Source organism: Rutilus rutilus, assembly GCF_951802725.1.
Source record: "Rutilus rutilus genome assembly, chromosome: 11".
In the NCBI taxonomy this organism is placed as follows: Eukaryota; Metazoa; Chordata; class Actinopteri; order Cypriniformes; family Leuciscidae; genus Rutilus; species Rutilus rutilus.
In genome coordinates, this window is record NC_140216.1 from 24,912,906 (window position 1) to 24,938,495 (window position 25,590).

At 37.1% G+C, this 25,590-nt stretch overlaps 1 protein-coding gene across 3 annotated transcripts in view; it reads left to right on the top strand.

Annotated features, from left to right (window-relative positions):
* Positions 1 to 25,590, top strand: part of LOC311299845 (cytosolic 5'-nucleotidase 3-like) — a 257,523-nt gene that overhangs the window by 129,403 nt on the left and 102,530 nt on the right. For all 3 annotated transcript variants that reach the window (XM_084423722.1, XM_084423723.1, XM_084423721.1), the window contains exons 2-4: positions 3,838 to 3,936; positions 9,440 to 9,509; positions 10,720 to 10,766. In XM_084423722.1, coding sequence (XP_084279848.1) covers positions 3,838 to 3,936; positions 9,440 to 9,509; positions 10,720 to 10,766 — 216 coding nt within the window. The remainder of the gene's footprint in view (positions 1 to 3,837; positions 3,937 to 9,439; positions 9,510 to 10,719; positions 10,767 to 25,590) is intronic.

Below are 25,590 nucleotides of genomic sequence, written 5' to 3' on the forward strand. Positions count from 1 at the left end.
GTTTACATGGACACAATCGGAATGAAATCAATACGATTGATGAATCCGAACAAGGTGTTTACATGAATGATAAATAAAGTAATCGGGTTGATGTGCGCGTTTATATGTCACAAGTTTCAAATCAGATCTGATGTTTTGACATGCGCACACTGCACACATATACAGAGTTTTGCGCATAAATATTCTCCTCTATTGGTTCTTTATTTGTTTTAAACAGCAGACATAATATTAATTCGTCTCTGGTCATAATTTAGAGCATATTAACCGTTTTGCCGTGCTGCTTATTGATCACGCAGTAAAAATGCCTCTCCCCGCAGCCAAAACCAGACGTCTGTGGGTGAGAATCCAAAACAAGGACTGGTGGGACGTTGTCCTGCTTCACTTCACAGACGCGCGAGTGAAATGAGAATTTTAGAATGATGGGAAACATATTAAGTGTTAATATGACACTTTATTCAACAGGAAGAACAGCTCGTTCCGCGCGTCATACGTCATCACGCTAGTTAACGTCATTGCACATGCGCAGTCCTTTCAGTTTAGGTTTTCAATCCGATCAAGTGTTTACATGTTCTCTCGATCGGATTACAAAAGGGATAAACCACCCCTTTCAATCCGATCAAAATTTCATTCGGATCGAGCTCAATCGGATCGATTAAGGTGTTTACATGAAGGTTTTTTAATCCGATTGAGCCGTCAATCCGATTATAAGTGTCCATGTAAACGCAGCTACTTTGCTGGGGAAATTCGTGTAAGCCAAATCTGCGCGGATTTTGCGCAAATACTCGTGAGTCATCATGATCTATTAAATACAGTGTATTGCGCAGAATCTGCGCATTTCTGGCTAACTTGAACACACGTCACTACACAACAAATAACGGTGCGCTTGTTCACTTGCATTGAAGCAATAGCGTAGATTAAAAAGCATTTGGTTAACAGAAAAGACATTGATATTTTACAACATCCTACATGTTCTTTGTACTGTATTGATCTGTCCACCTAAAACACATTTTTGGTAAAAAAGATGAGAATGAATGAAGAAGGGAGGAGATATCTGGATGACAGGATTTTGTTTGAATAAGAAATGAATGTATGAAATCCAAATTTGAATATAGCCTTATATAAATAAGCTGTGAAATTTCCTTTTTTTTGGCTAGTAGAATAATAATAATAATAATAATTCATTACATTTATATAGCGTTTTTCTCGGCACTCAAAGCGCTTTACATGGAAGGGGGGAATCACCTCAAGTAGAAGTTCTGAATGGCCCGTAACTTAAATTTTGTAACCAAAATGGCCGGTGGGTGAAAGTTAATTTCAAACCCTGTTTTATATATATATATATATATATATATATATATATATATATATATATATATATATATAGACCATTAACGGTCTCTTCTCTTTCTCTGTGGTTTCTCAAATGAGAATAATCGTGATTAATTATTGCGATTTTATAATTTTGAGCAAAATAATCTTGATTATCAGTTTAACCATTATCGTGCAGCCCTAGTCTCGCGTGTATTCTTTTGAATAGATACATCACACTGAGGATGGTCCACGTCGTTGACAGTAAAGCAAGTGAATCCATACTTTATGAATTCCTCTTGATATTTCCGATATTTCCTACATTGGGCAGAAGGGGTCTTGCTCTTGTGTTTAGTAGAGGTAGGCCTACACGGTTCAGGCGATTCAGGCAGACTGTCCACAATTTCCTCAATTTTTGACCTTGCAAATTACAAATTTATCCATTCTTGCAGTTGCAGTTTCCACGTGCAGTTGCGTGCTGTATTGATAACTAGTGATCAGTGGCTGCACGGTGACGTCATATCTTAGAGTCAAGAAATATTATTTAACTTTTTTTTAAAACCCTCTAATCACTTCTGTCTTTAGAAATCAGAAAATATTTATTTGTAATCTTAACTTTTAACATTGAAAAATATTTCTTGTAATCAGAAAATACAGAAATTTTTCAAACCAACTCCCGAGGGGTCACGACCCCCAGTTTGAGAACCACGGGCCTACAGTACAGAAAAATTTAATGTCGGATTTGAACGAACGCCGTCTTACCGTTGAGCATGTGGGGGAGAGGTACGATTTTCGAACAATCATCGAATATTATTTTGCTTGATATGCCAATCCTTAAAGCGGGGCTCAGTAGTTTCGGGATTTCATCGCTGTATTCTCGCTTTTTGCTCGCAGGTTTCTCTCTAGAGCTCCCCCCACAGCTTCGGAATAGATATTTGACAACACTGTTGTAAAAACTCGTTGCCGATTCTCAGACACCAGAGGCTAGTAGATCAACGACATCAAAGCAGATGGGACATTCTTTAAAACATCTTCTTCATTCGGGTTCGAACAGCGTGAGGGAGCGCAATAATGACAGCATTTTAGCAGATTTCTTTTGGCCGTAAAGCAATTGTTTACATCGCGAGACCTGATATCACGCGATACTTCCTGACGCGGCGGCCGGCGGTTCGCCCAGGGGGTGTGAAACGACCACCATTCAACCCGAAATAAGTAATATAACCATTCCAATGACTCCGAAGCTGTTAAAGGTAAAAAAGTTACTTAGTTCACCTTTAATATTTGGTGTTTTAAATGCCTGTTTGAGGTCTCTGTGAAAGTTTTAAAGCAGTCTTTTAGTGCCGCTTTCAGAGCGCTCACGTCCGTAACGGAGAACTGTCACGTCGAACATTGTTTTTTCCTCATAAATGCGAACACGAAAAATAAAATAAAATAAATATTTTATGTTCTGTGGAAAGCCAATCCTTCTTCATCCGGTGGTTATTACTTTTGGTTTGGGCAGTGTAATTCACAGAATTACTCAAAAATATTTTGCCACCTAAAAGTTAAAGATTTTTTGTGTCAAGTAAATTCAATAAATTCAACATGTATTGGGATCTGAAAATACAAAAATGCACCTGTTTTCTCTACATTTTGCATTTTGTGTGGGTTTTATTATATGACAGGCTATAGACCTTGGTCAGGGTAGATGCCATTTTGAATTTCACTTGGATGAAAACGAGGCTGTGAAGGACAAACCTAGAATCCTTAAAGTGACATGCAGTGTGTATAAAGGTCATAGGTCGAAATAACTTTCAAAACTGTTTTGGAGTTTTTGTCTATTGAATGTTTTTTGGAAAGATGAGCTGAGCCATTGTACAGTCCATTGAACACACTGTACTTGTATCCCTATACAGCCTCGTTTTTCATGTTGAATATTTTGTGGATGAAATATTCATGGATGAATATTTTGTTTGGGGTCTTCCCTGCCTGCCACACCTGCATAAACCTGCTACACAAGCCACACCTGCATAAACCATATTTCCATATGTAAATTTACCATAGTAAAAAGTTATAGCAATCGTTATATAAATAAAAGAAAAATAAATAAGTATTATTTTTCACAGTGGGCTCTGTTTTTACTAACCCCACCACAAAAAAATAAATTAAAAAAAATAAATTGTTTTTGTAGTTTTGATGTGAAGTTAACTACTGCTTCGAAAATGTTAGAAACAGTATTATTCTTTTGGTCTTGAAATTAGACGGGGCTGTCACTTTACGTTTGAAAATCGTTTGCACAGTCGATCGGACCAACCAACACAAGTTTTGAAACCGAAAATAGGGAATCGATTTAAACGGCCTTCTCGGAGCGCGTCCAGCTTGTGATAGGCCCGCAGCAAACGCACATCAACTGCAGACTCTGACAAACACACATAACAGCAAATTATACTTCTGCATAATGTGTCTCTTTTAAAAACAGGAGGCACTGTTTTTAAAAACCTTCTTGAATGGCTTGATAATGCTTAGATTTTTTAATTCACAATTTCACAGATTCCTGAGTTAACAAAAAGTTCAGTGAGCATGAGGGACCCGAAGAGGGTGGAACAGATATTGACATCCATGAGAAATGCTGGATCCAGCACACTACAGGTAATTATGGCTTCTTTATAATTGATGGATGCTTTTATGTTTCAATAAATATGTCAAATATTGGTAAGGTCAAAGCCAGGCTGAATGTTCAAAAAGTAGGATTGGTGCATGCAGGATAAATGACTGGGTAACAACAATGGCAGTGCCTAGCAAAGAACAATTTTTTTTTTTTTAAAGACGCTTTTCCACTGTCAGGCTCTCTTTGCTTTATCATTCCATTCCATGCTGATCTGGCCCAGCCTGTACTGAGATGCCCAATAGCCCATAAATGTCACATTTAAAATTTTCCTCCACTGTATTTATCATTAAGACACCCTACAAAATCTTTGGATTCTCTTTTAGCGTGCTTAAATTATATTACTGGATGGCGAACAGAGGTCATTGTTTTCGGCCAGCCAAATGACTGTACTAAGGTCCTTTTAGATATGAGCCCATTGTTTTGGCCAGCCAAATGACTGTCATAAGGTTCTTGTAGATACGAGCCCATTGGCATCTTACTTTAAAACGTCTGTAAGAGATTTAGGCTTCCTAATAGATAGGGGTGGAAATGATCGTAGTTGATCTTTCGGTCTTAAAGTGACAGCAGACACCTAATATTCCTACTGTTTTCTGTGTCATTAATGTTAATAACATGACAAATTTACAGCTTTAACAAAGATAAAACTATATTTAAATTCTACAGTGTTATTTTATATTTTGGCTTAATTATTCATTTCTGTACATGAATACTATTGTCAGACTTTAAATTTGTTATTTAGTATTCATCTCTGCTTGTAATTTGTGTATTTCTTCTTATTTTGTTCACTTGTTTTAAATAATGTGTGAACTTTATCAGTTAGGCTAGTAGTTTTTGATGTAGTATCGAAGAACTTCAAGTGAGCTTTAAGTAATAAAAAGTAAAGTTACCACACACACACACATATATATATATATCGGTGCTGGTTATATAGGCCGCCGCCTAACTATATTGGAGATATAGGTGCTGGTTATGTTACTTTTTTTTAAATTCTTTGATCTTTTATTTTCTACGAGTATCCCGTTTCAAGATTTTTTTAAGACAAGATCACAAAAGTTGATAAAGACAAAGGAGCAAGTTTTGAAAGTGCAAGACAGACAGAAACAACAACATGAAAGACTGCTCATGCCAATTAATAATTGCCGGCGATCTACTGCTCATCAGCTGTTTTTTTTATTTTTATTATTGTTCTGCATTCCAACTGCCTCGGGATTAATGGTATTTTGCACTTGACAAAATACCTGACAGCAATCCGTTTCCTGGTGCTATTTTGCAGTTTCAGAAAACAATTCCGTCACAGACCAGGAAAAAGGAGTGCGCCTGGCAAATCCGCCATTATAATAGCAATCCGCCATGGAACAAGCACACCTGCTTTTAAAGGGAATGTGAGATGACACTCTGATTGGTTTATTTCACGTTACGGCCAAACCACACCTATGAGTAATGTAGCTACTTCAGACCAACCCATTTTAGATTTGCGTGGGGCGGAAGAGTCATTTATCCCACCGGTATAATAGCAACAGTGCCCACAAGATCCCACAAAGTTACTTGCGTTACGCGTTTGATACTTGCGTTTCAGATCGTTAAACTAGGGCCCTTACATTTTGTGTTTGCTCCATCCATGCAATAAATGTGCGCCCTTGAATAAGCAGGGTTACTTCAACTGCTCAGGTAATGCCAATGGTATGACCCATTTCCTTAAAACTTCAGTTAATTATCTTATAGAAAATAATGGCAATCAAAGCGTATTATTTCAACACAGCAGGAGTGACCACGCAATGTCTTGGAAGCTTTATCAATGGCTTGAGCAGTTTGACTCAGCACTATCTGCCTCGAAAGAGAGCTTTCATCTGCTCATATGAATAGCAGTGGCCGTCCTGAGGAGAGCACAAACGTGGGCTTCTCAAAAATGTCAATGAGAGCTATGGACGGAGCACAACGCAATCCAGTGAAAGGCGGTAAAGAGTGCAGCGCTGCACATAGAATCTGTGAAGGAGAGCAGTGAGGACGCGAATGACGGTGCCCAACGTCTCCATTAATTTGCGCATGTAGTTATTTAATGTTTATATATTTTAAAGCACTGAATCGCTATTGAATCGCGATTAATTCGATTCTTAGCATTTTAAATCGATAATTGATTGAAATCAACGATGTACGATTCAAAAATACGTTTCAAGATTGATGCATATGCATTGTCAAGATTTATAATTGAGAAAACGAGTGAATCATTACACCCCTAGTCAAGATGAATTGACAAGTTTGCTTAGGCCCAATCCCAATTGTAATTTGTATCCCTTCTCCTACACTTACCAATTCCCCTTGCTCCTTGAAACAGAGTGGCAAAAGAGTAGGGATGAAAATATTCCCCTAAGAAATGGGACACCACAACTACTCCAACTACTTTCAAAGGAGCAAACTTCCAAAATGCCGTTAATTCTGACATGGTATGCTGTCAAAGTTACCGGGTATGAGATATGAACTTATGTTGTGGGACTATCGTGCAGTCAGTTTAACGGGATAACATTAGCAAACTTAAGCGATTTTTTTGTTTTTTATTTTTATTTTTTGCAAACGTTTCTTTGAAGAACATGATTGTAAATATGAACACAACACTGAATGTAACATAAACGATTATTTGTTGTTAAAGTCCTTAACGCCAAAATACATTTATGGGTCTCCTTTTTCACTTCGGTAGCCATGTTGCCGCTGTAGCCGATGCATTTCTCATACCCCTTCGTTTGCGGGGGTCTGAAAAACTTCAGTTTAATTATAATATTTAGCATATGTTAAAGGAGATGTTGAGGTGCTCATTTGATTGAACCGAATTCTCATCACAATGCAGATATCAGTTTTTTATAATTTTTTATTTTATTTTTGTGTTTTCTATTGTAAGCCCGACTCACTTGGCCCAATGGAGGCATCCGGTCAGCGGGTCAAGGTTTTTGCGTGTTACTGTCTCTCCTCGTGGCAAAATAATTTGATAAAAATGAAATACTTTTTTTTCATATGTATTTTCTCGTTATTTCATCTGACTTTTTTTTATCACTAAAGGTTTTAGTGATATCTGTGCATCATTAATGTGAGCGAATGTTTGACTATTCTTTTTAACTCTTTACTGAAAATAATGTCCGAGTCCGTTAGAATAAAATCAAATGTTTACAATTTATTATGTCAGGTAAAAGTATCATGCCAATTAAATAATCAGTTCAAAGATAATCAATAAAAACATCAAATGCTGTGTAATAAAGAAAAGAGATGCAAACCCGACATTAGAAAGTACATGACACTGAGAGTCTCGGCCGCTCTCAACATCACGGGCTGATCTGAGGTACAGAATTGCGCCAAGCCTCTTGTTGCATATAGACAGACACTTTTTTCACATGGAAACATTTGCTAACAAATGGAGTTTACACCTTTCGAGAGCAGGAGGCCATTTGCCTGGAAGACCCACCCTACTTTGTGTGACAATTATCTCTAAACTCTTAAATACCGTATTACCTTTTGGTTTACTTCTTTGGGAATGAGACCTTTGTACGAGTCGCACTGAGACATTTCAAATGATACCAAACATGTGCAATACTGTATGATAATTATTCACATTAAACCATATCGATTTTTGGGTGAATTTCCGGTGATCTCAGCATGATAGAAAGAGGGAATGGGGGGTCAAGGGAAAAAGATGTAGATTAGGATTGCTTAGGTGAGACTTGCATCTCAAATGATGGTGCTAGTTTCACAAGAGAGACTTCAAATGTTAATTTCAAAAAAGGTAATTTGTCTTCTCAGTGAGTGGTTATTCCTCAAGTAGACTACCTGGCATTTATCTAATTTCTTACACTATTGAGTACCAGTGTTGTGCAAGTTTCTTCCAAACTGTAATACATTATACATTACTTGTTACTGTTATTTAAAAGTAATTCTTTACCTTACAATATTACTGTCTCAGAATTGTAATGCGTTACATTACTCCTGTATTACTTTTGAGTTACTTTCACCAAAATAACTACAGAAGTAGAACTTAACATTCTAAAATGACATAGGGCTGTAATGATATCGATATGCGATATAAAACCGAAATCGCGACACTCAGATCCACGAACCTGTGTCACGGTGTGAGAAGGCAGAATCACAACGCGTCCCTTCCAACTCCCAGATTTATCCTTCCCGTCCAGATCCAATGCTACCACATCTTTACATTACTATTAGTATTATTTGAAGTTAACATTATAAAATACGTAGACCTACACCACAAACCTAGTTGAGGATAAATTCTTTAAAATTGGGCAATTCCAGCATTATGGACGTGACATTTGCAGTAAAAACTTGAAATAGAAATTCTCAGAAAATGCATTTAATACCAATATATTGAAACGTCTGTTTATATATCCATAGGCTACTCCCTTAATAAAGGAGTCCAGACATTAGAAACATATCAGTCTAATATAGTAGACAATAGATAAACGCGACACGGAGGCGCCGGCGCGTGAAGAGCGTGTCTCATAAATGAACCGAAACTCAGCGCCTACTTGTCTCACAGACATGTCTACTTTTAAATTCAAAACGAAAGAAAACAGACTGTTCTCTGCTTATGTAATCCGTATGAAATGTGCATTTCTCTCTGGCGCGTTCACTACTGCGAAGATCGTGAGTCAGCATCGTCAACTTCATTAAAATGTCTCCTTGCTATATTTGATATATTCATAATCATAACTTTTGCCGGTTCTTTATGACAGCTTTTAGGTGCTTTTATTGGCAGTGCCACCCTTACATTTTACATGAACGCGTCACCACCGCATCAAAAACATGATTGCGTGATGAAAACATGATGAAAAACACCACCTAAACATAGCTTAACTGGTTAGAAAGAAAACACAGAACAAACAGAGTAATGCGCACGTCCATCTCACGAATGTACAGTCTTCTTCTACCATATTCTCCCATTAGCCGCTTTTCCACTGGCCAGCGCGAGCACAGAGGACAAAAACATGCCTCGCTGCACTCCTGTAAAACCTGCCCTAAACACGCCTTTACTGGACTATGTCACACAATACAAAGGTACACCAGCAAGAGGGAGATGAATTAAATAAATCGCCATACAAATATCAGAAGCTGTCATTTAGTCTTTATTTACAAACTTGGACACCACACGCAGCTATTGACTAACCACGAACAGGTAATAACTTGCTTGCATTTTTCATTCATTAATATCTCGCGGTCTTGCTGTTTTTTTCCCCCGTTTTTGTTTTTTTGTTGAACAATTCAATTTTGGGCTAAAAGTGTGTTGTAACGCAAGCGTTGCTGAACATGTACCGAGTAAAATATTACTGAAAATTGATTAATAATGCCTTACACTACTGCTTTACAGCAAAAAGTAATATGTTACTGTAATGCATTACTTTTGTAACGCGTTACTCCCAACACTGTTGAGTACAGTGCTTGAATGTAATGACATGGGAATTTGATGGGTTTTTGTTGTTTATGTTGTAGGTGATCTCAGATTTTGATATGACTCTTACCAGGTTTGCCTACAATGGCAAACGCTGTCCTACCTGCCATAGTGAGTACAACAATCACTAATATTTATTTTAGTGTTATATGTCTAGGTTCCAGATTTACTAAACAGGGCAAATTAGCGTGAGAGCACAAAAACAAAAAAGCGCAGATGGGAGTGGAAAGTTCTGCGTGTGATCTACTGACTACATGCAAATTAAAGGACACAGACGCAGCCAGATCTTTTCCATAGTGACCAACACAATCTAACAAGAGCAGCACAAATTATCATCTGGTTAAGACAGGTTTTTTTGGTGGTAAATAATGGCACAAATACCAGTAAATTGACTAGTGCAAACCTTAGTAAATCACCTTTAAATTTACATTTAAATACTCTTCTCCCATAAACTTTGCGTCTGAAAGGGAAACTCCTACAAATACAAATTCAATAAGGTCAGCTGCTAAAATAACCCTGTCCACACCTTTTCAGCGCTAACTTTTCACTTTGTGTCTTTAGTAAATCCTGACAGTAGTTTTTTAACGCAGTTTTTTAACGTTGGTGCAAGCTGGTTAGTAAATCTGGCCCTAACAGTCAACTAGTCAGTTAGTGAGGATGAGTAGTTTTAGAATTGTTTTCTTATTTATTGTTGACACTACAGCATGCTAGATGCTTTAGCTATTAGACTGTTTGCTCAGTAAAACACTCTGTGTAAAGTTGTCTCTTTAAATTCATATTTTTTAACCACTGGTGCTTCAGCCATACACATTCAGACAAATGTCTTTGGCCATAAGTGTTCACTCTATGCTCCAACCAACTGTTTGAAAAATGTGTAAAAAATGTGAAACCATGCATCCTATTTTAAAAAATTTACTTTTTCACATCCCCTTTACTAATGCACAATCGCAGAAAATGTACGTTGACATGCAAAAATGTTTTTAGCTAAGCAAAATTCTTGTCACGTCCATCTCTCATTCGCTCTAAATATATGGTTAAGTGATAAAACATTAAGCACAGTATGCTAGATTAAGGCTGCAAGACTTTAAACACTGGCAAAATGTTCTCTGGACAGTTTTTCTCACTGTCTTGTCTGCTCTTTTTTTTTTTTTTTTTTTTATTTCAGTAAAATTTCTCATTTGATGTTTTGTATAAATACATGTCAAATCTAACATTAATGTTAACACTGTAAATAAACTTTAGAAAATGAATGTTAAATCATTTAATGTTGCATGGATTGCCCCTCTGTTGATAAAATAGATAATAAATGATCTGCTTTCAGATATATTGGAGAATAGTAAACTCATCAATGAAGACTGCAAAGACAAGGTGAGAAAGCAGATATTTTTCAAAATTAACATTTTGTGCAAACATTCAGTTTTCACTTGGAAATTTTTGTGTAATTATAACTTGATTTAACTGTTATGTGTTTGATGTGAGAATTAAGGACATCAGGGTAATCCCAAGGGAATTAGAGGCCACGTTGTCATATTTATTTGTTTTAGTCATGTGACTTTCCCCCCACTAAACTGATGTGTTTATGAACATCAAAGTAATAGCAGTAAATGCAAAAACACACCAGTCCATACTAGGTCTCAGAATTTTTTTATATGTATTATTTATTCCGTCCTTCGGAAGAGACGTTAAACCGAGGTCCTGACTCTCTGTGGTCATTAAAAATCCCATGGCACTTAAGTGGCATGGGATTTTTTCTGGTGTCCTGGCCAAATTCCCTTTTGGCCTTTATCAATCATGGTCTCCTAATAATCCCTATCCACTGAATTGGCTCGATCACAGTCTCGTATAGGCGGTGTGTGGTGAGCGCACTGGCGTCGTTGTACTGTGACTGCCGCTGCATCATCCAAGTGGATGCTACACACTGGTGGGTGGTTGAGGAGAGACGTTTATATGTAAAATATTTATATCTAATAGAAATTATATATAAATATATATACAGTATATACATGCAAATATTTCTTAAATATATACATGAATGTGTGTGTTTATATATACAAAATAATTATCTTTGATCAATGTTTATGAGAATAAAGCTAAGTTAAATTTTCATATAAAGCTATCGTGTCTCTTCATAAGACTGACTAAACAACTTGTTTCATATTGACTGTGTTTACTATCTTTATGAACTTTTTGTACAGCCATGGCCAAAAGTTTACTAAAATTACCATAAATGTTGTGTTTCACACAGTTTGCTGCTTCAATAGGGGTCATGCGGAACGCCCAACGTTCGAACCGGAAAACAGGTATAAACATTTCCGGTTTGCATTACCGTACGCATCTGCAGCGGTAGATGATCTCTGAGGTAACTTATTTTGCGCTTTTTTTAGAATACAATTCTTATTTCTGTTTTAATTAAAATGTCACGAATGTTTAAGTATCAGAAACATTTTTTTATAAAAAAAATAAAATGCAGTCTTCATTTGATTGTTTTAATCGTCTGCAAGCAAATATAAAAGGTTAAACTACTATGATAGCATACAAGTCTAAACTAACTTACTGATAGTTAGCTAACTCTACATCGGGTGCCATTAGCAAAAGCTACATATACTAACTTACATACCTTCATAATCATGAATAAATGAGGAGGCGTAAAAACTTAAATCCTTTATCTAACGGAGTACTCGGGGCTCTGGAAGTCCGTTTGGCAATACGATGTACATCTGAAATGGATAGAATGGGTAGCTCCTGTAAACACCGGCTATAAAAGGTCGCCATTCCTACGCTGTGTTTACCTCAGTAGCTGATGACCGGAAGTAGTTATATCTGTTTTGTAGAACCCGGAAGTATGTTGCGCATAACCCCTATTGTTGTGGTGTCGATTTACATCGTTTCTAGATTATTGTGCAATGTGATCATATACATCATATTATCAGATGCATTTTAAATACTTGAAAAAATCATTAATTGGCCAAAAAATAAATAAATAGAAAAGCCCAAAACAAAACCCAAATTTCACAGTTTTTTTGTTTATTTTTTGGCCCTTCTGCTCGACCAGACACATACACAAAATTATGTCAAAATATCAAAACACAGTTTTGTCTTAAGTGAATCTAAACAGCTGAAAAAGAAAACACAAGTGTAACAGTATACTTTCAAAAAATGTATACCCTAATCACAGAAATGATTGCTACAGACAACCAGCCCTTTACTGTTGTTTCAGATATTGGCTTCCAGTGCTTGCTGACAACGATAGAATTAAGATATACAATCAAAAGTGAAAAATACTACCGCACAGACATGCTGGACAGTGTGTAGAAAAAAGTTTGACCAGCGAATTAAGACACTAATTGCATCAGAGAATGTTGGCCCCTATTTGTTCTTCACCACAGACTGTTGGTCTGGAGAAACTGAATCACTAATAAGCCTAACATGTCATTTTATAGACTAACTGGCAAAGGAAGCAGGTAGTCCTAAATGTCAAGGCCATGTCTGACTCCCATACTAGGGACTACATCAGGGAGATGTTCCTTAGCATGCTGAATGATTGGGACCTCAACCAAGACAGTGGTGCTAACATGATTAAAGGCCTCAGACTGGCCAAATATGCCAGACTTTAGCTGCAGTGCACACACATTACAAGTAGAGCCCGTGTAGCAGGGCAATTGGGTGACGGTGAGGCGTAGTCGCGGGACAAAACACCGCTCTTCCATTCCGATTACATCAAATAGATTCTCCCCACTCAGTGAAACACCACTGAGAATCCTGTTGAATGTGCCCTAGTTATTGGCGATTCTAATACACGGAACGTGAAAATAGAGACACCAGCCACCATAGTCACATGTTTGCCGGGTGACAGAGCGCCTGACATCAAAGCAAATTTAAAAGTGCTGGCTGATACTAATCGCAAATTCTCTAAGATTGTTATTCACGTCGGCACTAATGATGTTCGACTTCGCCAGTCGGAGATCACCAAAGTTAATGTTAAAGAGGTGTGTGAACTCGCAAGTACAATATCAGGCACTGTAATTTGGCTAAACCGACCATCTGCTAGCTGTCTCACGTCACCAAGGTCAGATAAATCCCATCACATAGAGCCTCTTTCACCTAGATATCATCATATAGAGACTGTGTCTGTTCCCCGAATTAGGACATACAAAAAAACTCCTAAATCCATTTAAGGGTAAACATTTAATTGATGTTCAACAAATAAAAAAAAAAACAGATATAATACGGATGAACAACTGATAAAGCTCGGGTTGCTGAATATTCAATCCCTTACTTCAAAAGCACTTATTGTTAATGATATGATAACAGATTATAACCTAGATGTGCTGTGTTTGACAGAAACCTGGCTAAAACCATACAATGACATTACTTTAAATGAGTCCACCCTGCAAAATTACTGTTATAAACATGTCTGAAAGGCAAAGGGGGAGGAGTTGCTGTAATTTATAGTAATATCTTCAGAATTACTGAAGTCTTGTTTTCAATATAATTCTTTTGAAGTGTTGTTGCTAAATGTAACACTATCTAGTGTAAATGATAAATCACGTTTGAGATTTGTGCTGGCTACTGTCTATAGGCCACCAGGGCACCATACAGACTTGTAACGTAAATGCCTCTCTGGGTCAATGCGAATTAGCTCAAGGATATAGGGAATTTTAGAAATATTAATAATCATAACATGGTCATAATTCATAAATCGCATATGCATTTACTTTATCAATTATAGGAAATGCCTCATTCTGTAACTGGTCTTGTCATCCGTTATTCGTCCAGCGAATAAATGTAAGACTATCACAGTTAAGAAGAAGTATTCCTGTTTACAAAACTCCAAGAAAGTTTATCTTCTGGCCACGAAGATAAAGCCTTTTTGGGTTTATAAATTAAAACTACTCAAGGTAGTTTATAGCCTAATATAGAGCCTGTAGCTTTATAGATCTTTTAAATTTCATTGACTTCATAAAAAGCGGGTTTTCAAACACAGAGACAGTTAAAAGTATAAATGGGTTTATTAATAAATGCAAAACTAGGGAGATTATATGAGCTACAAATATAAACGTACGTAAAATGCAAACAATAAAACAAACAAACATTTAAACAAACATGACGTGATCGGAATGAATGACATGAAAGAAAGAAAGAAAGAAAGAAAGAAAGAAAGAAAGAAAGAAAGAAAGAAAGAAAGAAAGAAAGAAAGAAAGAAAGAAAGAAAGAAAGAAAGAAAGAAAGAAAGAAAGAAAGAAATATAGAGAAGGGAAAAGCTAGTAATTATTACATACAGGAACCTAAGTTCACGAGACACCTGGAATCACTTTTAGGCAGATATAAATATACTTGCAAGTTTGGTCTCTGTTCGAGTGATGCTGAGGCAGGAAGCAAGCGAGGACAGTGTCCCGGCTCACTGAATGTAACGTTTACCGGAAAGTAAGATTCATCTCCCGTTACGGAAGAGGCGAGTATATAACTTAGTTGCAAAGGACGGCAGCTTCTACATGACGCGAGGGCATGCAGAATTACACACATTTAAAGTTGTGATTACCACATGACAAAATCATAGACACCCCAATATGACATGGTCATAACAAAAGGCACCTCAGAAATATATCAACATTTTGGTAATGTCTTATGTGGGAAAGTCAATGAAAAATCTGTGTGTGTGTGGTGCGTTTGGGATGTGACTCGCTTGGAATGTTTGCCTTTTCCTGGGTCGTAAAGTTTTATGGTCTGGGGTAGGGTTACAAAACCATGAGATTTAGGGTTTTGAGACCCTAAATTGGGAGAAACATTCTTTCGATAAACACTTAGAATTCAAAACTACACATTAGAAAACCAAACCTCTATTATAAGGTAAAACTAATCACACATGCATATAGGAATGTACATACTTTAGAAAATAAAATAAAAGATATTTCTCTTATTCTCAGTTATACACAAAGGGTGTTTGTGTGTGTGTGTGGAATGTCACAAGGTTGTAAAGTCGGGGGGGGGGGGGGGGGGGGAGGTCATGGGAGTACCAGCCAAACTGGCGCTGGCAAATTGGTCCTCGTGGGGCAATTATTAACCAGCAAGGACAAAGACGATGTGTTTTGCCATCACATGATCCACTTAATGCGAAAAGCAGATGTCATTGTTGCTACAGACTTTATCAAAGAATTTGCTGATTTTCTATCAGAGATAAAGTCCTAATTGTTGGTGATTTTAATATACATGTAGATAACGAAAAAGATGCAGTGGGATTGGCATTTACAGTAAAGACATTCCGAACTCTATTGAAGTTAGACAACACATGTCAGGACCTATTGTCGTAATCATACTCTAGATCAGCCTTTCTCAAACTTTTTTCCGTCAGGGCACCTTTCAAAAGTGCATAAAATCTCAAGGCACCCCAGTGTAAAATATAATTTAAAAACACTGCATAACCCAAATGTAATGCAAATTATATATATATATATATATATATATATATATATAAAATGAATTTACAATTTTATTAATCCGTTCATATGTTTAACCCGGCTTTCACACGTAAATTTAAAATATTCTGGCTGACCCCCCAGCGTGAGTTTTTCAAGGTGACCGTTATTCAGAATGTGTCACTTTATGGTTTCCATGGTGACGCGTCATTGCCTGTCACGTGACACACCGCAGCAACAACAGAGCTGAATGAATGATGATCTGCTTTTATGTCATTTTTCCTTTTTTATTCAAAATATTCACAAATTTGTTAGATATGGCATGAAATATCTGATATTCCGATTGTCAAATATATGCAAGTGGAAGTGTTTTGTTTTTTGAACACCTTTATAACGATCGCGTTAGTTGAGCTGTATGCGCCGCCATGTTTGCGCCATGCCATTAGTTTGTGCCGCAGATGCAGTTCAGAGAATCGGATCTGTTGGATTTACAACAAGTGAATTCATCCACTTCTCCCGAAATACATAAAAGTAAGTGGCAGGTAAACTGGGAGAAGAACAGAGTAAACTTTAAAGTTACTTACACAATGTGTATCTGATATGAATAAAACTAATTATAATGGAAAGGATTATTATTGCCTCTTCCTTTGACATCAGTGTGTATTTTACAAACTCTAAATGTATTGTTTTTTAGTACTTATGTCTGAAACCTAAAACAAACATTATGTGGATGAAAACACTGAAAAGTTGTGATATATGACAGCTGAGCGCTATCGTAGCGTTTTTTTTTTTTTTTTTTTACCTACGAAATTTTTTGGCGGCACCCCTGACACAGTCAGGGGGCACCCCAGTGTGCCGCGGCACCCACTTTGAGAAAGGCTGCTCTAGATCTAATATTATCACATGGAATCAATTTTGATGCCGTTGAAATTCTGCAGCAGAGCGATGACATCTCAGATCATTATCTAGTCTTGTGTATACTTCATTTAGCCAAGGCTGCAAAGTCGACTCCGTGTTACAAATATGTTAGACCTATCATTTCTGCCACTAAAGATTGCTTTATTAATAATCTTCCTGATCAGTTTCATCTCCTCAGCATCCCAGATAGCTTAGAAGAACTCAATATTGCGACAGAAACGTTTGACTCTCTCTTTTCCAGCACCCGAGACACAGTTGCTCCGTTGCGTTTAAAGAAGATTAAAGAAAATAGTCCAATTCCGTGGTACAACTCAGCACACTCAGGCCCTTAAGAGAGCAGCCAGAAAAATGGAGCACAACTGGAAGAAAACAAAACTATTTTTTTCCTTATTTCATGGAAAGAGAGCACTATTGCGTACATAGAGGCCTTAAAAGCTGCTAGATCTGCTTATTTTTCAAACATATTAGAAGAAAATAAACAAAACCCTAGGTATTTATTTGAAACAGTGGCTAAATTAACGAAAAATAAATCTTCAACCCCAGATGTTTCCAAGCAGCACAGCAGTAAAGACTTTATGAACTTCTTTACTAACAAGATTGATAATATCAGCGAGAAAATTATAACTAAGCAACCGTCGACTACAGTATTTCATCAGACAGTGCATTGTAGTCTCCTTGAGGAAAAATTTGATTCATTCATTGCTATAGGAGAGGAAGAATTTACTAAACTCGTTAAATCATCTAAAATGACAACATGTATGTTAGACCCTATACCGACTAAGCTATTGAAAGAGATGCTTCCAGAGGTCATAGATCCTCTTCTTAATATAATTTATTATTTTTTGTCACTAGGGTACATACCAAAAACTTTTAAGCTGGCTATGATTAAACCGCTTTTTAAAAACCGCAACTTGATCCTACAGAATTAGTCAATTATAGGCCGATCTCGAATCTACCTTTTCTGTCAATGATACTAGAAAAGGCAGTATCCTCACAACTATGTTTCTTTTTTAGAAATAAATGATATCTGGATTTAGACCATACCATTGTACTGAGACAGCTCTCATTAGAGTTACAAATGATTTGATCTTATCATCCGATCGTGGTTGTATATTAGTGTTACTCGATCTTAGTGCTGCATTTGATACTATTGACCACAATACTCTTTTAAATAGACTCGAAAATTATGTTGGCATTAGTGGAATTGCATTGGCATGGTTTAAATCATACTTATCTGATCGTTATCAGTTTGTAGCAGTAAATGAAGAGATGTCTTATCGACCACAAGTTCAGTATGGCGTACCACAAGGCTCAGTACTAGGACCATTGCTGTTCACTCTTTAGATGCTACCCTTGGGAGATATCATTAGGCATGGAATTAGTTTTCACTGTTATGCTGATGATACTCAGCTTTATATTTCTTCACACCCTGACGAAACTTACCAATTCACAAAATTAACGGAATGCATAGCTAATATAAAAAATGGATGACTAGTAATTTCCTACTATTTAATTCAAAAAAAAAAAAGAAAAAAAAAAGATTCTAATTATTGGACAAAAAACTTCCTAACATAATAACCTACAATACTGTCTAACACTTGATGGCTGCTCTGTCAAGTCTTCGTCGTTTTATAATTTTTTGTCACTTCGGGGTAGGTACGCGAAACGAATTTTCCCGACAACGCTTTATCTGTAGAGTGGTAAAGGGATCCTCCAAAGGGAGAGACTAGTTGGCACTTCAGCACTGCGTTGTCATCGGGTCCAGGCGAAGGTCCTTCGTCAGTTCTGGATATGGCCTGGATCCGGCAGGCTGCGGGAAAACCTCGGGATAAACAAAGACACTAAAATTTGCGTAGATGCCATTCTTCTTATGATGTAACGAGTACATCAGGATTTATGGGAAGTGTTCCCGGTTCCGGCTGACCTAATCTATGCAGCCTAACATTGAATTATAGAAGTCTATAAAGATGTGTCTTTAATCTAGCTTTGAACTGACAGAGTGTGTCTGCTTTTCCGGACAATGTTAGGAAGACTGTTCCAAAGTTTTGGTACTAAATAGGAAAAGGATCTACTGCTAGCAGTCGATTTTGATATTCTAGGTATTATTAACTGGCCGGAATTTTGAGATCGCAATAGACGTGAAGGACTATAATGCGTTAATAGCTCGCTCAAGTACTGCGGAGCTAAACCATTTAGTGCTTTGTAAGTAATCAGCAATTGCAAATTTTAAAATTTATAATAATATATTAATAGGCAGCCAATGCAGTGTTGACAGAATCGGGCTAACATGGTCATACTTCCTGGTTCTGGTAAGAACTCGAGCTGCTGCGTTTTGAACTAGCTGTAGTTTGTTTATTAAGCGTGCAGGGCAACCACCCAGTAGAGCATTACAATAATCTAGCCTTGAGGTCATGAACGCATGAACTAATTGTTCTGCATTTGTCAATGAGAGCATATGGCGTAATTTAGATATATTTTTAAGATGGAAAAATGCGGTTTTACAGATACTAGACACGTGACTTTCAAATGAAAGATTGGTATCAAAGAGCACACCCAGGTTACTAACCAACGACGAAGACTTAACAGAGCAGCCATCAAGTGTTAGACAGTTTTCTAGGTTATTATGTGAGGACGTTTTTTGTCCAATAATTAGAATCTCAGTTTTTTCAGAATTTAGAAGTAGGAAATTAATAGTCATCCAATTTTTTAGATCAGCTATGCATTCCGTTAATTTTGTGAATTGGTAAGTTTCGTTAGGTTTTGAAGAAATATACAGCTGAGTATCGTCAGCATAACAGTGAAAGCTAATTCCATGTTTCCTAATGATATCTCCTAATGGTAGCATGTACAGAGTGAACAGGAGCGGTCCTAGTACTGAGCCTTGTGGTACGCCATACTGAACTTGTGATCGATAAGACATCTCTTCATTTACTGCTACAAATTGATAACGGTCAGATAAGTATGATTTAAACCATGCTAGTGCAATTCCACTAATGCCAACATAGTTTTCTAGTCTATTTAAAAGAATGTTGTGGTCAATGGTGTCAAATGCAGCACTAAGATCAAGTAACACTAATAGAGAGATACAACCACCATCGGATGATAAGAGCAAATCATTTGTGACTCTAACGAGAGCTGTCTCGGTACTATGGTACGTTCTAAATCCGGACTGAAAATCCTCGCAGATATCATTTCTTTCAAGAAAGGAACACAGATGTGAGGATACTGCTTTTTCTAATATCTTTGACAGAAAAGGCAGATTCGAGATCGGCCTGTAATTGACTAATTCTGTAGGATCAAGTTGCAGTTTTTTAACAAGTGGTTTAATCATAGCCAGCTTAAAGGTTTTTGGTACGTATCCTAGAGACAAAGATGAATTAATGATATTAAGAAGAGGATCTGTGACCTCTGGAAGCATCTCTTTCAGTAGCTTATGGCGCTTTTCCACTACACAGTACCAGCTCGACTCGACTCGACTCGCCTTTGTTTGGTTTTCCACTGTGTAAAAGTTGTACCTGCACCTGCTTCCAGGTACTTTTTTTCGCATCACCTCCGGCGAGGTTCTAAGCGAGCTGAGGCGATACTAAAATGTGACGTGAAAACACGGCAGACTGCTGATTGGTCAGAGAGAATCGTCACTATTCACTGCGTCATCATTGCACGCGCCAGATGGAGTATCCTGAATAAAAAACAGCAAAAACAAAAACAAAAACATCCAAAAAAAGCATACACTCGATTTCCTCCATTGTCCTGTGTGTGTGGGTAGCGGGTGTGTGTCGCGTAGAAGATTAAGTCACGGCAGTTTCCTGCGGCGTCGCTATTACGACCAGGTACTATTGTGGAGGTACTATCTGCAATGGAAAACCGAGCGAAAAGCGAGCCGAGCGTCATTAGTCGGTATAGGGTCTAACATACATGTTGTTGATTTAGATGAATTAACGTGTTTGCAAAATTCTTCCTCTCCTATAGCAATAAATGAATAAAAATTTTCCTCAGGGAGACTAAAAAGCACTCCCTGATGCGATACTGTAGTAGACGTTTGCATAGTTTTAATTTTGTCCCTGATATTATCAATCTTATAAGTGAAGAGGTTCATGAAGTCATTACTGCTGTGTTTCTTGAAGCTTTCTTTTTCGTTAGTTTAGCCACTGTTTCAAATAAATACCTAGGATTATGTTTATTTTCTTCTAATAGGGTTGAAAAATAAGCAGATCTAGCAGCTTTTAAAGCCTCTCTGTATGTAATCGTGCTCTCCTTCCATGAAATCCGAAATACCTCTAGTTTTGTTTTCTTCCAGTTGCGCTCCATTTTTCTGGCTGCTCTTTTAAGGGCCTGAGTGTGCTCGTTGTACCACGGCGTTGGACTATTTTCTTTTATCTTCTTTAAGCTCAATGGAGCAACTGTGTCTAAAGTGCTGGAAAAGAGAGAGTTAAAAGTTTCTGTTGCAATATCAAGTTCTTCTAAGCTATCCGGGATGCTGAGATGATGAAACTGATTAGGAAGATTATTGATAAAGCAATCTTTAGTGGCAGAAGTGATAGGTCTAACATATTTATAACATGGAGTCGGCTTTGCAGCCTTGGCTAAATGTAATTTACATGAGACTAGATAATGATCTGAGATGTCATCGCTCTGCTGCAGAATTTCAACGGCATCAACATCTATTCCATGTGATAATATTAGATCTAGAGTATGATTACGACAATGAGTAGGTCCTGACACGTGTTGTCTAACTCCAATTGAGTTTACAATGTCTTTAAATGCCAATCCCAATGCATCTTTTTCATTATCTATGTGTATATTAAAATCACCAACAATTAGTACTTGAAGAGTTCAGATGCAAAAGCCTCTAAGTGCCATCTGAAATTTTCTTCTAGAATGATAATTTTTATAAAGCTTGTATATTTAAGTTCAATAATTTCACTTAAATGACAATTAATCGATAATTTGCATTGCCATTTAAGTGAAATTATTGAACTTAAATATACAAGCTTTATAAAAATTATCATTCTAGAAGAAAATTTCAGATGGCACTTAGAGGCTTTTGCATCTGAACTCTTCACTTTATCTCTGTAGTCAATATTACTTCTGATAGAAAGTCCGTAAATTCCTTGATAAAATCTTTATGGTGCCCTGTATACAGTAGCCAGCACAAATCTCAAACGTGATTTATCGTTTACACTATATATTTTTACATTAAGCACCAACACTTCAAAATAAGTATATTTAAAACTTGATTTCTTAGTGGTTTTGAAAATATTACTATAAATTACAGCAACACCTCCCCCTTTGCGTTTCAGACGAGGTTCATGTTTACAACTGTAATCTTGTGGGGTGGACTCATTTAAAGTAATGTAATCGTTTGGTTTTAGCCAGGTTTCTGTCAAACACAGCACATCTAGGTTATTATCTGAAATCATATCATTAACAATGAGTGCTTTTGGAGTAAGGGATCGAATATTCAGCAACCCAAGCTTTAGCATTTGCTCATCTGTATTATAGCTGTTTTTTATTTGTTGAACATCAATTAAATGTTTAACCTTAGATGGGTTTGGACGTTTTTTTGGATTTCCAAATTCGGGGAACAGACACAGTCTCTAAATGATGATATCAATGGTGGTCAATGGTGAAAGAGGCTCTTTGTGATTGGATTTATCTGACCTTGGTGACGCGAGGACGCTAAGCAGACAGTCGGTTAAGCCAGTCTGTCTGCTTCCTGACCTTTTTTTATCTCTAAGACTATGAGCCAAATTACTAGAGAGAAGAGCAGCACCATCCCAGGACGGATGAATACCATCTCTTTTCAACAGGTCGGGTCTGCCCCAAAAACTTTTCCAATTGTCTATGAATTCTATATTATTAAGCGGACACCAATTAGACAGCCAGCCATTGAGTGAACACAATCTACTAACTATATCATCACTCCTGCGAACAGGAAGGGGGCCAGAGCAAATTACAGTGCTTGACATCGTACTTGCGAGTTCACACACCTCTTTAATATTAATTTTGGTGATCTCTGACTGGCGGAGTCGAACATCATTAGTGCCGACGTGAATAATGATCTTAGAGAATTTACGATTAGCAGTAGCCAGCACTTTTAAATTTGCTTTGATGTCAGGCGCTCTGGCACCCGGTAAACATGTGACTATGGTGGCTGGTGTCTCTATTTTCATGTTCCGTGTGATCGAATCACCAATTACTAGGGCACAATCAACAGAATTCTCAGTGGGTGTTTCACTGAGCGGGGCAAATCGATTTGTTATGGTAATCGGAACGGAAGAGTGTTTTTTTGATCCGCGACTAGAGCGATCCCTCACTGTCACCCATTTGCCTTGCTGCACAGGCACTAATTCAGCCGGAACCGAATCATGTAAAGAGTTCACTATGCTAGGCGCATCCAAAATAGTATCTAAAGCTCTTGCACTCTTACTATCCTCAATTAAAGTTTGGATGCGTGTCTCTAGTTCTGAAATCTTCTCCGTCAGCCTGACTGTCTCCTTGCATTTATCACATATAAATCCTATATTGCCGACAGAGAAGGCTATGCTAAACATGTGACATGAAGTGCAGGTGACAATAAAAGGACAAGATATTACTCACCGTGTTTGTTGACTGATTCTTACTCACCTGGGCTTTTATGAACTCAAAGGCGCGGGCGCGCGAGAGAAAATAAATAATAAATAACTGAGCGCACGGGTGGCGCGTTAACAGGCTAGCGAATTACTAGCGTGTTGTGCTAATAATAACGGAAGTTAGCGATGTCAGGTTAATCTGAGATGTTGGGTAAGCTGTATTTAGTAGTATAAACAACTAGAAATGATAGTAAATGATGGTTCAAAACAGAAAGAAAATGTGGCTAAGACGGAGCTTACAGCACTGAAGCAAACAAACTTACAGCAGGCAGCGAGGCAGACAGGAGCAATCGATCAGCGATCAGACTCTGACTCTGGTTTGTGCGTGAGAGGGGAGGATGGGTTACGAGTTAGGCTAGTTGAGCCACAGTCGGGCCAAGGACCAGGGGTCTCATTTATAAAACTGTGCGTAGGATCCTTACTAAAAGTGTACGTGTGCCCGAAAGCCAAAAATGGCGTACGGCAAAAAAATATTCAGACTTATAAAACCGTTCGTATGCCAGAACCTGCGCAGAATTCACTTTATAAATCCCAATCAGCAGAAGATTGTGGGCACATGCGTCTCCGCCCAGAAATAACCATATATGGAGCTTACAACGCCTAGTTTTACTATGCAGATCCTCATCTGCATATCATTTGCATATGATTATCATCAGGCTTGGGAGGATTACTTTAAAAATGTATTCCGTTACAGTTACAAATTACTTCATAAAAAAAGTATTCAGTAACGTAATCCAAGTACTATAATATGAAAGTAATGTAACTGATTACTTTTGGATTACTTCAAGGTCACGTATATAAATAAAGTCAAGCAAGAAGAAATATTATAAAAAATATATATTAAAAAACTTTTATTTATTAAGAATTTGGCTCAGTGTACATTACAATATTTGCAAAATATACACACAGGCCTGAATATATATTTATGTAAAGGGCTATACAGACATCTAGTGGCTAATGTATGGTATTACAGATTATTTTGTTTTATTTGTAACTAATTTTTAACTAAAAAATAAAAACACAACATTTAAAAATTTTACACAATCTACATATTAGTTTATTTTAAAATAGGCCTACATGTTGACTAAAGCCGTGATCTTTCTTAATTTGCCTGACTGAACTTGTGACGTTGGCAGTGGGAGTTCCCCTACGTTACCTAGACAGCGAACATCCCGTTACGTGAGAAAAGATTAAGAAAGGACATTTTGAGTACTAAAAAAGATACTCTCCTAATTTCTAAAAAATAGCAGCGGAATTTCCATGAATTAAAAGCGATTTTACCCGCAGGCAGCATCGTTTCAACTAGCAGCAGTGATTCAATCTGCGTCTGAGGAGATTGTAGACAGCTATTATTTGCGCATGCACCAGCGCGTGGCACACGTGAGTCATTACTGGCAACAGAACCAGGAACTACTGTATAATCAAGCAGCGCTTAATATAGTGTTATTATGCCAAAATACGTATTTATTTAGTTTCAAATGAAACCATTGTAATCCTGAAAGTATTCCCCCTTTTTTTTAAATGTAACTATAATCTGATTACTACGTTTTTTGACGTAACTGTAACGGATTACAGTTACTGGATTTTTGTATCCTGATTACATAACGCCGTTACATGTATTCCGTTACTCCCCAACCCTGATTATCATCCACGTGATAGCGTTTAACGGTACAAGACATTAGGAAAATATGAAATACGGATGTGCCGTCACATTACATTAATAAAAATCATGTAGTAGCCTATCCTTGCCTTGTTTTTGAATACATAAATCAAATAGTGTAAAATACATTTCAGAGAAAGTTTTTCTCAATCTTTTCCACTGGCCAAATTGTATTTTTAATTGATTTATATTTTTAATGGAAACAGATGCACATTATTTGCACGAAACTTTTTTTCTCAGACAATCTGGTATTATCATGATAAGCAATTATCTCTGTGGTTAAAATATTAAAACACAGCACGCCACAGGAAAAGTGTTCAAAAACATCGCATCCACAACAAATATTTCTATTTATTGAATATAAAAATGTTGTAACTTCTCAGTAATGATTTCATGTTTAAGTGTTTAACTCCATTAATTTGAATGGCATATTTAATCTGAATGTTTATATCAGAAGTAAAACATAGTTTAAATCATTATTTTATTTATTTAAACTGCGTCAGTTTCACTAAACGGCCCAACGCGCTCGCTGGCGCGGACATTTAAGAATGGATATTTACTTCAAGTGA